This window comes from Xyrauchen texanus, chromosome 28, assembly GCF_025860055.1.
Source record: "Xyrauchen texanus isolate HMW12.3.18 chromosome 28, RBS_HiC_50CHRs, whole genome shotgun sequence".
In the NCBI taxonomy this organism is placed as follows: domain Eukaryota; kingdom Metazoa; phylum Chordata; class Actinopteri; order Cypriniformes; family Catostomidae; genus Xyrauchen; species Xyrauchen texanus.
In genome coordinates, this window is record NC_068303.1 from 15,053,552 (window position 1) to 15,067,764 (window position 14,213).

The 14,213-nt window shown below is 35.8% G+C and overlaps 2 protein-coding genes across 4 annotated transcripts in view; both read left to right on the forward strand.

The window, feature by feature from the left end:
• The window catches only part of LOC127622132 (syntaxin-binding protein 5-like), a 124,627-nt gene extending 121,176 nt beyond the window's left edge, over nucleotides 1-3,451 (forward strand). Inside the window, exons 24-27 of the mRNA XM_052096082.1 lie at nucleotides 193-358; nucleotides 466-577; nucleotides 2,300-2,520; nucleotides 2,702-3,451. Coding sequence (XP_051952042.1) covers nucleotides 193-358; nucleotides 466-577; nucleotides 2,300-2,520; nucleotides 2,702-2,743 — 541 coding nt within the window. The 3' untranslated portion in view covers nucleotides 2,744-3,451. The remainder of the gene's footprint in view (nucleotides 1-192; nucleotides 359-465; nucleotides 578-2,299; nucleotides 2,521-2,701) is intronic.
• Nucleotides 3,452-8,986: 5,535 nt separating this feature from the next.
• Nucleotides 8,987-14,213, forward strand: part of LOC127622129 (SAM and SH3 domain-containing protein 1-like) — a 364,650-nt gene continuing 359,423 nt past the window's right edge. Inside the window, exon 1 of one of the 3 annotated variants that reach the window (XM_052096075.1) lies at nucleotides 8,987-9,625. In XM_052096075.1, coding sequence (XP_051952035.1) covers nucleotides 9,122-9,625 — 504 coding nt within the window. In that variant the 5' untranslated portion in view covers nucleotides 8,987-9,121. The remainder of the gene's footprint in view (nucleotides 9,626-14,213) is intronic. The other 2 variants (XM_052096073.1, XM_052096074.1) reach the window with 2 other exon arrangements.

Consider the following 14,213-nt stretch of genomic DNA (forward strand, 5'->3'; position numbering starts at 1 on the left):
AAGGTCAAAATAACAATCATATGTGGAGACCTTGGGGTTTTATTGTAGATAACATCTACAAATATCTCTAATGCTTGTTTCCCGTAATTTAACGGTGCTTTTGCGGTGCTCAGCATTGCAGCTCTTGAATAATAGAAGCGGTGAGACATCCCAGAGCTGAAGAAATGTCTCTCTGTGCCATGCTGTTTTCAGTCTGCCAGGGTTGAGACCATTGCTGGATGTAAATTACCTACCCCTGACAGATATGCGAATAGCAAGAACATTCGGCTTCACCAACCTCGGCCAAGCCATGTACCTGACCTCTCCTACTGAGATTCAGAGGATCACCTATAGCCAGGAGGTTTGCGAGAACCTACAGGTGAGCATCACCATCTTCAAGGACTGTTCTACTAGGCTCCTATACTGAGTAATATTGATGATGATAATGGCAATGATGATGATGCTGATAATTGGGTTGTGTTACAGGAGATGCTAGGCGAGCTGTTTACTCCACTGGAGACGCCAGAAGCTCCTAACAAGGGATTCTTTAAAGGCCTTTTCGGAGGAGGAGCACAGTCTCTAGACAGAGAAGAGCTCTGTAAGTTCTCTTTTAGACAAATTAATTTATATAGGACTGTGCACAAACATGATACATTGTGGCTAATATTTAAATAAAAGTAGTAAAACATTAGCAAATGCACTGATTTTTTAAAAAAAATTTTTAGTAGTAGTAGTAGTGAGGTAAATATAGCAGAAAAGATTTATGAAATTTCTACAAGGGCTGCACAATTAATTGAAAAAAATAATTGAGATTACAATAGCAGCTGTGACAATTATATAATCGTGAAAAGTGTAAATGACAGAAATCCATTTAGGTGTACACCCATTGCGGCAATTTTTTTTGGGCCATTGTGTGCATCTTAATTATACTATGTACAATTTATTCAAAATGTTAATAACACTTTTTGTTTTTTATGCAATTAAAATAATAAAGCAATTTTTAAAGCAAGTTGTTTTGATGCATAGCCTTCATAAAGAACATGGCATGCAACTAAATAAATATAAATAACTATTATAAGTATTTTAATGTAAATTCTATTCATCAAAATTAATAATCACAATTACAATATCAAAGGAAATAATCAGCAATAATGATTTTCGTCATAATCATGCAGCCCTATTATTTTTTTTTTTCATGGAATAACTAAGCGTGAACTTGCAAATGTTAAGTAAATTCAACATTTGTACTCACTTAAATTGTATAAAAATGTATGTTCTAGCTTACAAGTAAATATTATTTATGATTGTTTATTATCTTTACAATGCATCATCATGTATCTGTCTAAAAGTAGAAACCCTTGTCATATTTATGTGCTAATTGGAATAAATTTCACAGGTAAATGAAATAAGTAAAATGTACTTAACTCAAAGCTAGTGTTCCAGCATGCACTGAGCTTGAATAATTAATGAGCTTGCATGGTTTCATTGTTTGCTAGTTAATTTAAGCCATTTTATAGTTGATTTTGTTGTTAAGAAAAATTTACCGTTTATGATAAAAAAATTTTTTTAAAAAAGATCTGTTGGTTGTTACTGTCATCTTGTTTTGTGCACCAAGTGTTCAGGTCTGCATGCTCAGCTCTGGGTTTAGTTGCTATTGCCATTAAAGCAAGTAGATGTTGTGTAATAGACTACATAGCATGCATTAAGCATGCCTGGAGAAGGCATCCTTGTGTCATGTGGTATATAACTATGTTAAAAAAATAACTTAAATGTTTGTGCACTTTTAAAAGCATGGCTTAATTCAGTGCTACAGTGCTTAAGTAACATGTACAAAGAGTGAGTAAAATTGACTTGAAATTTTACTTAAGAATATCTAATTAAAGCCACCAAGAATTATGTGCAGCCGTTACTTGCAATTTCTGCTTGAAAATAGTTTTAATGATTTTTTGAAGTAAACCTCACTGTCATAAACAATAAAAATAAATATCTTGTAAAACATTGTGCAACATTATACAGACCAATCAAATACCTAAAATAAAAATTTCCTTTAACAAATGTATATGTCTCCCAAAATATTTCCATTTTATATTAATTGAAATAGGTATTAAACTGATTTTACCTATACACATCTACCAGAAGGTAACAACTCAGACTCTGTATTTAATATGCATAATAGGTCAGATAATATCTTTTGTGCTTTCCTGAGAACGGACTGCTCTTTTTTTTTCCTAATCGAGAGCTTATTTGCTCTCTGTTGCCTCAATTGTAAACATTTTTCCTTCTCTCCTTTTCCCCCTGTGCTTCTGTACTTTTATTTCAGTTGGGGAGACAGGAGCCGGAAAAGCATCACGCAGTCTCGCTCAGCACATTCCAGGTCCTGGGGGGATAGAAGGCATGAAGGGGGCAGCATCAGGCATTGTGGGTGATCTAGCTCGAGCTCGAATAGCATTGGATGAGAGAGGACAAAAACTGAGCGAGGTGGAAGAGCGGACGGCAGCTATGATGGCCAGTGCAGACACATTCTCCAAACATGCTCATGAGGTACAGCATGATTACTGACTCCAGTAACAGATGACTCAATCTTTAAAAATAGCTAAACATTCACATATTGCAATAATTCTGTTTTCAGCAGTGTAGCAGTGTTAAACATTCTCCAACTTTAATCTCTTTCTTTATTTATCTTCTTTTTTTTTTTTTTTACTGTTTTCACTTTGTGCTGCAGATGATGCTAAAGTGTAAGGATAAGAAATGGTACCAGTTCTGATCTTCAGAAAACAGCAGAGCCCAAAGGGACTCAGGAGTTGTCCTACACAGCCTTTTTCATCTCTATTCCTTCTCCCACTTGCTCTCATTATCTCTCTTCTGCTGGACCAGTGGGATCCCTCGCTCTTTCCTAGCACAATATTAAATACAGTCTCCTTTCAGAACTGAGGCACAGACTGAGAGAGGCCCAAATTTGAGGAATACCATTCCACGAATATGTCCATTCTTCAGTTTTTGTTTGTTTGTTTAATATTGCAATTCCTCTCCCATGGTGGCTGGGCTATGCAGGTCCAATTCTTCTCTCAGTCTTTGAATTGTTTTTGTGCTGTTGTTTTTTGCATTCATGTTCTGCCTCCCACACTGGAGAGCAGTAAGTAGTCAAAAAAAGACGAACAATAAAATACAATAAACAAACAACAAACACCATGAAAAATTGCAAAATATAAAAAAGTGGAAAAAATATTATATATATATACAGAATTCTAAATAAATCCTCATTAAAGTCTGTATAAATGCCATATTCGCTAATGACTGTCAAAAGTAAAACTTAAACATGGAGGACACTGGGTGAAGCATGGGAAGAGCTCCATTCACAGGAAATGATGTCATGACATGGAGGAGGCAAACCTTTCAGAAAAAGAGAGAACGTCTATCCTCTTCTAAAATGTACTCAATATGTTTATGTAGATTGACCTTTTTCCAAATTAGCCCCCCCTTTATTTTATTTCCATTTTAATATTATTTATTTGTTGTTTTTTTATTTAGAAAAAATAGACATAATCTGTACAATCAATTGTAAATGTCCAAATATAAAATGCTTTTTGGGTGATATTTTTAAGTAATTATTGTGAATATCACTACAATAATGCTTTACATTAAAGAATCATCTAAAGAGGGTTTATAAGTAGTTGTCAGATGATCAATGAGATAGAAATGGAGCATCTACTTGGAAAACGAATGAATAAATGAATTCACTATTTATGAACCAATCATGAGTGATTTGCCGATGGTTTTTTCATGTGATTCATTATACAGATGCTTCAATTTGTAAACTTTCTATGAAAATTGGAACAGAAAATATCTGGTCTGGACGGAGATGTGGAAGAAAGTAGGCAAATATTTGGTTGAAATCTAAAAGTTATCCATCAGTCATTGGGTAGACAGCTATGTAGACCTCAATAGCTAGAACATTTGTTGCTCCATTTAGACTGAAAATGAAGTTGCAGTCTCTTCAGTGTTGGCTATGGGATTTGATTTTGTTAATTAGACAAGATTTCTCCTCCCTGTATACTGTATAGATTAAACAGCTTTAACAGAGAACATTTTGTTTAACATGTAGAGATTGTACTATGGTAAATATTTTGGTTGGGTCATTTAATGGTCCATTACTTTTGTTCACTAATAAAGCACTTATTGTTTGGAATTGGCTCTCACAAATCAGGAACAATTGGACCACCTCTTAAGACCTAATCTTCAGTGACTTGAGACTTGATTATAAGTGTGAAATAGGGCATAAAGTTTCTTTTTTTTTTTTGCACTTGGGAACATTATTCATTGTCATTTTGAATGTTAGAATAATATCATCTAACAATTTTGTCTAACGGTACTGGTTTCACACTGGTGCTTTAGGGGTAATGCAAATTTTGAATTTGGCTGTAAGTCTCCATTGCCATAGATTGACATGTATTGATTTAAATAGCTTACTTCAAGACATTATCTACATCCACCCTTGTTCCATTTCTCCATTGAAACCACATTTTAGTGCCATTATATTTATTTGCACAATCTTATGTGTGGTTTGCAAGAAATGCTGCTATATATGTTGCATTTACCCATGACCCATTGTCATTCAAGATGCTTATATCGATGTATTGAGCAGTGATTCTCTATTGACTCTCTGCCTAAAATTTTTGCCATTCTGTGAATGAAATATTTTGACAATCTGGGACCTTAAATTGAGAGTGGGAGTGGCCATACTGACCCTAAGACATTTGCCATATCTTTTCAAACGCCAAAGATTTTCTTTCATTGAGTTATGTATTTCACTGACTGTGACAGCTATTTGTGTCTAAAGTACCATTGCATATTCCACCAGTAACTGTGTTGAGGTCTTTCCTGATGTTTTTGGCTGTGTGCTACCATTGCAAGTGAAGTCAGCCCTTTGTGTGTTTTGTACTTCAACAAAGAATAAAGAGCGGGGGGGGGGGGTTACAAAACAAATTAAGCCAATCTCTTTCAGACTATAAATGTTTATCTGTGTTGGACTCTATATTCTCTGTAGATGTGTTTTCATGCCATGGTGTTATAGTGTTTCTGAATACCAGGTTTGTTTTTGAATATTTCGCTCAAATCGCATCTCTTCTAATTAACTAATTAAATTATATTTGTAAAATGTGTATTTTTCTCTGCAGTACTGTATTTCCATGAATAGATATCCTTGTCATATTTTGAATCATCAATTATTGAAAAATTATTTTTATATATGCTTTGAGGAGGAAGTATTTTGAGGTCATAAAAAATTATTATATATTGCGCTCATATTTGTTTTCATATCTTTGTTTTTGGTCGTGTGGTCTGTCTGTTCCTGCCATCATTGACACAACAGGGTGATTTTAAATGTGAGTGAACATTCCCTTGCATTTTTTTGCATACAAGACCAGTGAGTTTCAAGACCTGAAAATGCATCAAAGGTTTTAACACCAACAAAGCGATAGCCGTCAAAAGACCAGTGCAGTTATTTCTGAGAGAGAATGTTTCCCATACATTAATATGTGCATTCAATTTACAAGTTTAAAAATACATATTACGCCCCAAGATGGTTGATATTTACACTTAAATACCAAAAATTATTTTTGCAAGACGTGGCTCGTGTGGAAAACTTTGATGTCACAGGTTATGTCATTGTCAAAGTATCCAATCAGCCATGTTGAACTGTAATGCTTTAAATGTCAGTAAAAACGTTTAGTGTTCAAACAACTCAGAAACCACCAATACAATGTATTGATCACACCTTTAGTTTATCTGTTAATGGAGGTTTCGGATTCACCTGGTTGCTTTCCCTTCATATTCTTTCATGAGCAAGGAAAAAAAAGAAGAAGAAAAATACAAGATGTCTGAATTTTCCTGTTGCTTTGATTTATTTTTTTAATTTATAATGTTTCATGTTGGCTTGTGAAATGTTTGATTTGTCTCAAACAAAACATTCTTACCTGAAATATTCCACTTTTAACATGCAGAAAAGTCTCATTCATATTCTGTCCTGAATATAAGTCATCAGTAGGTTGCAGTATTTTCTCATTGTAGCCAATTTCTTGTACAGTTTTATGCAAATTTCACATGGATGTTTATGATTATCTGCTGCCACAAACGATTTAAAATTTCTGTAGATAGAAATTACTGTGCAATGGAAAATAAAAATGGTCTGAAAATATGTGTTTCTAATTTCACTGGTAATTATTTCATTTATTGTTGATAATTATTTAGTCATGATCCACATTAAATTGCACAATTCCTTCGTATAGTTCGTGTTTTCTGATATAGTATCTAAAACAATGAGAATATTCCTACCGTTTACGTTAAGGTACGAAAATGAACACTGAAATATTAAAAAGGAATGATGTTATACTATAAAATGCCACCAGGAGGAGTAGTAAGACTAAGTAAAATAGTGGTCAAACTGAAACTGCTAGAACACACGGTTATACATGCATATGACACAAATGTAAGTTTCATGATGTTGATAATTTTATATATATAATGAAATATTTAAAACACCACACAATGTATATGTCAATAATCAAATAAGAAAAATGTGTCATTAACCATTTTAACCCCTTTTGTATGAAAGGTCTGATTTCCTTACTTCCACTGAAGCACTCATGATGCTCAATGAAACATTCACAAATCATGCTGGATAACATGGATCATCAGGTTTTGCCAAATATTTCACTCAAACTTTATACTGATAATGTCATTTGTAATGAAAATTTTAAGGAATATTTCAGGTTTAAGACAATTCAAGCAGAATTGACAGCATTTGTGGCATAATATTGATAACCACAAAAAATGTACATTGACTTGCCCCTCCATTTCTTTTAAAAAAGAGCAAAAATCTGGGTTTAAGTGAGGCTCTTACAATGGAAGTAAATGGGCCAATCCGTAACATTAAACTACTCACTATTTTACAATTATAGCTATAAGCAAGGCCACATTAATTCACATGCTTACCTGGGCTTAAGCCCCGGGGCCCACTTAAGGAACATCAAAATTATGGTAACAGCAAAATGAACTGGTTTGGATTAGGTAAAAATAATTAAACATTTAAATAAACTGGTTTATTTATTAAGTCAAAATATTAATTATTTAAAATAATCAATATATTAATAAATATGTTCAAAACTTACTATATTATGTTAAAAGTCGTTGGTGGTCTTGCTTTATCCATACAGTGATTGACAAGGAAATTAAAAAAAATGGCACTTCATGTCAAAAAGGTTTCCGACTCCTGCTTTAAAGGGATAGTTAACCCAAAAATGAAAATTCTCTCATTTACTCACTTTCATGCCATCCCAGATCTGTATGACTTTCTTTCTTTTGCAGAAGACAAATGAAGATTTTTAGAAGAACATTTCAGCTCTGTAAGTCCACAGAATGCAAGTGAATGGTGACCAGACCTTCGAAGTTCCAAAAATCACATAAAAGTAGCATAAAAGTAATCCATATGACTCAGTGGTTTAATCTGTCTTCTGAAGCAATGCTCACTTTGGGTGAGAAACAGATCAGTATCACTTTTTTCAGTATATTCTTTTTTTTCTTCAATAAATATCCACTTTCACATTCTGAAAGTGAAAGTGGAGATTTTTTTTTAGTGAAATAGAATTAAATATGAATCTGTTTCTCCCCCACACCTATCATATCGCTTCTGAAGACATATATTAAATCATTGGAGTCATATATTTTACGTTTATGCTGCCTTTTTGTGATTTTTTGGAGTTTCAAAGGTCTGGTCACCATTCACAATTGTGTGGAATTACATAGCTGAGATTTCTAAAAAATCTTCGTTTGACTTCTGTAGAAGAAAGAAAGTTATACACATCTAGGATGCATGAGGGCAAGTAAATGATGAAATAATTTTAATTTTGGGGTGAACTCTCCCTTTAAAACATGGCGATCAAAGCACAATGTTCATTGAGAGCAAATACTTTTTTTAAAAGCTAAAAATAAGTGTTTTCTCCTGATTTTAAGGCAGGGGGCACCACGAGACTGTAAAAAAGTGTGCAGCACACACGCCAGCGCTCCTGATTTAAATCCTCTTATAGCGCAAGAGCAGCACAGAGGAGGCACGCGCTTCTGCGCGAGACTGACAGGAGATGCCAGCCTGTCCGTTACCTCAAGATCATAGCTCGCTCGCATATTTACCTGCCTCATCTTTGCAAAAAAAAGAAAAGAAAAAAGTCACAAAGTTTTGGATTACAACGAGACAGATTCCATTTATACATATTTTAAGAAACACCAGCTCAGCGTTTCGCATTTTGCAGCGACTAGCCTCAAACTCTAACAAACTGACAGTTTTGACAGCGCGTGCTTAGATTTGAAGCGTGCCTTTTCACCAACCGTCGCTCTGTTGACTAAAACCGATCTTTTGCGCCGCCAACGTGATTAGACTGCTCAGCAATTAGTGGCTAGAACTCATGAAACCACATATGCTCGTCTCCAAACCCAGAGAGACGCGGTTTAATTTGTCTTTGGTGAGGAAAAGTGTTGGCTTCAAGCCGCGTTGACAGAGACCAGGGACGGACGGCTCGTGAGAGGAGCGCGAAGACCGTTTCGAAATCCACGTGGTGCGTAATATTCACGTTTATTCTTGGCATTTCTGCACGAACAGTAGAAATGGACAGGGAGCAAATGTAGTCTTTATGGATGGTTATCAGAACAGCCGCGTTTGAAGCGAACAGGAGGAAAGCGCTCCCGTGAATGTCCAAACGTAGCGAAAGAGGACGGTTTGTGTATTCATTGTAAACTGTCATTGCCAAGTTGAATGGTCTGTTGAATAGTCTGGACATTGACTGTATTAATAAATGATGAGACTGCCTGCTGTATAACCTTTACGGGCGTGTTTTGTTGTCTCCCATGTGTAAGTTCATATTTTTTATTCGCGTATCTTTATCTTGACATTATTATCTCCATAAACGAAAGGATTTTGATTTTTTGGAAATGTTTAAACGTATTCAAATCTCCCTAATATCAAAACGCCAGTGAGAAGTGAAAGTTGAACTTGACGTTTTCATGGAAATATTTACATAAAGCACGCGCTTAGTGAGTCACCTGCCCAAAAAGGTAAACACGCCTTTACAGAGCTGAGCTTTGCACTCCATCCAAAATGATGACCAACGGACCTAACATCGTTTACGAATGGCTGAAAACACTTCAACTGTGTCAATATGTCGAGGCTTTTGTGGATAATGGATACGACGACTTGGAAGTTTGCAAACAGATCGGAGACCCGGACTTGGACGCCATAGGGGTTTTCATACCACACCACCGACAGCGCATTCACGACGCTGTGCAGAGGTTAAAGGATGACGATAAGGAGACTGCAACTGGGCTTTATTTCACCCTGGAGCCGATTACCCCGGCCTCACCTAGGTACACGAGTCGCATGGCAGAGCAATACGAGTCCAAGCTGCGCTGCTCCAGGTCATGGACTGAACAGAGTAGCGAAAGAGCCGGGCGCACTGTGGGGTACATGGGGGGACCTAGGAATCTGACGTTGGGGAACCGGAAGGAGCTGGAGATCTACCCCAAACTGAAACTGAAGATAATGATCAGGGATAAACTCATCAGGGACGGAATAAACCTTGCCAGGCCGCCATACTCTAATAAGGTAAGAATGTCTTGCATATGTATAAACCACGTGGTGTACCCTTTTGACAGAAACCAGACTGTAAACTGCCTCAAACTCACTCAACATCTCAGGTGTGAGTATAGCATCCATGTGGTAGAAGAGGGGAATAATACAAGTTACTACTGATAGTGGTGTCTGACCTTTGGTTGCAAGGAAATGGGGGGGGGGGGGGGTTTGATGACTGGAACTTTGCCTTAATCTGATTAGCAAAATATGATCAATAGCCTACAGACAGATTTCAGACACATAGACACACCATGTGTTTCTAATGGCTTTTTGGGATCACTCAGCCAGCTTTCATTAATTGGCCAGTGCAGGAAATACTTTCACACTATATAATATCCACCAGAGAGAGAGAGAGAGAGAGAGAGAGAGAAAGATACCTCCACAAACTCTCAAAACTCATGCCACAGTTTTCCAGTTTGGCAGAAACCGATCAGATGCTGGTGTTACTGGGTGTTACCATCATGCATCAGTTGCAGCTAAATTCATTTTTGCACACCCTCAGAAACCAATCACTGCCTTAATGTACTTCAGTCACAGTACTTTTATTCTCTTATGTTCATAATGTCCTGTTAAATGCATATTCTATTTTATATTGTATAGTGTATATTGTTATTATAGTTTTTATTTTATTTGATTACCGGTAATTACTTTGCACCTTATTTTAATTCTATCTTTATTGTTATTTGTTACTTTTTTATTATTATTATTTGTCTTGTCATTATCTGTTTTGTGTATTAATGCTTTGGCAATATTGTATGTAAACACAATCATAACAAGAAAGTACTTTTAAATTGAAAATTGAAAATTGAAAATTGAGAGAGAAGAGTGAGAGAGCCACAGGTGAGAGAGGGTAGGTGTGTGAATGTTGTGACCCTGAATCAGAAAGTTCAATATAGGGATTTAATGAGGAGGCTTTGTTTGAAGTAGTGCTGGGATATCTCTTTGTGTACAACAACTTAATGCTCTCATTTGATTACTGGCATTTGACTGGGAAGTAAACACTGCAGAGTTTTCTGTTTTGGAAAAAATAAATAAAAGATAGTTGCTCTTTTCAAAGTATTTTATAGTTCCCAGCAGCTGTGCATTAAATGACAGAATGAGAAAAATCGATGCCATCTTCAAAAGTTTCAGTGTTTCAAGTGTGATCCTGCTTCTCCTGTTCCGTGGATTGGATACATTTGTGGAGATGTAAATTATGGACCAGCTAGTTTTATTAGGCACATTTTTTTTGAAGTTATATTGATGTTTTAATGTTTTACTCTGGATTGGGATCAATAACTAATTATTATTAAAATGGATAAGGATTATTAACTCAAGGAGATGATTGATTGTGACGAGGAGGAGGGTGGGGCTGGGCCGGGCTGTGAGTGTGCACGAGACAGATGTGGCAGTTTTGGAAAGAGAGTGCCTCACGCAGCTGCCGTGTGTGTGTTTATGTTTGTGTCATTTTGTTTAAGTTTTCATTAAATATTACTTTGATGATTCATCCAGTTCTCGCCGCCTCCTTTCCCTCCTCCTCAGCATTCCGTGCTAGAATGAGACAGTCTAGCAAGTGCGCATGCGCAAGTGATTGTGGGTAATTTAAGGCACGATGAATGCACCTGCAAAATATTGAGAACAAAAGCTGCAAAACAAGGCTGCCTCCCAAGGGTCCTCACAATTGAGACAGGCTTCGATGGTGCATTATGACGTGGCAGCCGAGGTTGTCAGAATGCATTTTAAAATAAAAAGTATGAAGGTAATGTCTATGATGTAAGTGAAAAAAAATTGGTGTATTCAATGTAAATGGAAAAAAACAAGTATTATGTAAGTGAAAACAAGGATGTATTAAAATATAAAATAAACGTTTTACTGTGACCTTTAAAATAATAATAATAAAAAATCAGGCTTGTCTGTGGCCTATGTCACAAAGCAGGATTAAGCAGCAAGCTATATAAGTTAAAACATAGTAAACCTGTTAACCTGCACCAGTGCGCAGTCGCACCGAAGAGTCACCCCCCAGTTTAATGTTTATGAATAGATTTAACGTGAAAGAACATCATTAATCTTGGCAAACTATATATCATTTTAAAGGTGTAAGCCTCAAGCATCGATGATAGAGCTCTGTTTTTCGATGAAAAGCTTATAACGAATGTATTTCTTGCATTTATGTAAGCAATACAGATCAAACAAACGTAATCAAAAACGGAGTACTTACCAGTAGTGTCGTAATAACGAGCCACACATGCATCCACTGCTAAAAGTTCCAGATTGGATGGAAAGGTGAGGGTCCACTGAATAACATCCCATAGAGCATTTTTAGTCCAAAGAAACAATAACGTTGTAACATTGATGGTTATTCCTTTGTTTACATCGAAGTTTCTTCAGGGTGAAGTATCATACTTGTCGGTTATGCAATAAAATTATGCATAAAAACAGACTCCGGTAGCCGAACGTTATATGGGTGTGTTGCTTAGAGTGTAATGAACAAATTAAGACCGCACACACACACACATAAATACAAAGATAGGCAATATATAGGTCGAAATATCCAAACACTGCGGTCAGTTTTTTGACGCCATGATATGCTGATCCTATTGTTTTGTCTTTACAACGAAAGCCAATGAAAGAATTGAAATGATATGACTGATAGAAAATGTAGCCAAGCAGTGCACGATTCCAACGATATCCGGAAGTTTAAATTCCTCGCGAACAAGATGTTTTTTTATTTATTTGAATCAGCCACTCTAACCTGCGAATTAGGCTGTGGCCACACCCCCGTCATTTGACAACAAACGAGCCATAGTAAAAAGACGGTTCCCCAGTCAACATCTGTTTTCACGTCTTACTTACTGGACGGATTATCTCATCAAATGGATCGTCAAAAGAAGTTTTTTTCTGCTGAAGATGTTTTATTTGAGATCACTCGAAGCAGCGATGACGAAATTGAGGAGTGAATACAGCGACGACGGTGATATACTTGAGGACGGAAAAGATGGTCCAATTTTACATCGGTGAGTTGCTATGTAACATGCACACATTATACGTGTGTGTGTGTGTGTGAGAGAGAGAGAGTGTGTGTGTGTGTGTGTGTGTGTGTGTGTGTGTGTGTGTGTGTGTGTGTGTTTGTTTTCCCATTTTATTTATATGGTAAATGCATTGTGGTCTGAAAAGACCAAATATAAAACAAATGGCTTGTCTGATGGCTGGCCATCAGTGTGATTGTTTGTTGGTTCTATGTCTGACCATCCATATGAATGCTGTCTGTATCACTGGCCATCACCAGCCATTGAATGTTGAATGGGCGACTATCGGTATGAATAGTGTATATGACTAAAATAGCTTGCAGTACCCTTCATAACATTTGATCATTAGGTTGCTTTTTGAGGTATCCAAGGAGGCTTCTTGGTACCTGGACATAGTCTTGGAAAAAATATTGCAGAAATCTCATTTTTCATAATATCTTCCTCAAATGTGAAATATAAATTGTGGCTTTCAATGAATTGCCTAACTGGATTCATCCAGGTTTGTTTTCATTGATTTTTCCATAAAATAATGAAATGTTACTTGCAGTACAAATTATCTTCAAGACACTTTAAATTCTATAAATTTTTGTCAGGCAGGGGGAGGTAGAAAGGGAACTTTTTATTAAGTTTAATTGAGTAAAGAAATTCACTGCAAGAAAATTCTGTTGTTATCAAGTGTTTTTGTCTTGTTTTCCATTTAAAATAGTCTAAAAATCCTTAAAACAAGATACTTGAGAAGCAACATAAATCAAGATATTTAGACTTGCTTTAAGAGAATGTGTCTTGTATGAAAGTGTATTTTTTCACTTGGTTATACTCCTGCAAGTGCAGTAAAGACAAAAATACTTAAATTCAAGATCTATTTTCTAAAAGCTAATCTAAATATATTATATGCTTCATCTCAGGTGACTGCATCCTTTTTTTTTTATATATATATATTTTTTTTAAATATTTTTAATTTAATTGTAATTTGTAATAATATATTCAACATTCTCAGATAATTTTTTTTTTCTTCTGCAGTATAGCTGATAAAGAAAAAAGTTGTTATTTTAAAGAAGTTTTACATATTGGAAAACAACCCAAAACAAATCAAAAACGTATTTTGTTGTATTGTATAATGGGGCGAAGACTACCCTCCCTCTTCTTTCTGTTCTCTTCAATCCATATTTAACTCACAAAAAACAAACTCTCTCATATAAATAAAGCTGTGTATTGCCAATTTTCTTCATGATAAGAAATGCACAGTGACCTTTATTATGATTCAATAAGTCGCGAGCCATCACGTTATAATCTAGCTGCATTAAGCGTGCGCGCTCGAGGATGCCCCACGACAGAGTGTTAATCAGTTAATCAGTTTCAATCGGGACATTCGCGCAACTCATAGAAGAGGTGCTGACCACACAGAGAAATGATTGTTTCAGACTTTGTAATTATTTGCATGATCTGCTTACTTATTATTTTAACTTCAATAAAGCTATAATGCATTAAATATAATTGCTTTAAAGATGTAAAGCCGGGGTGTTTCCTTTAAAGAGCTCAGGCTCCGCTTATTCCAC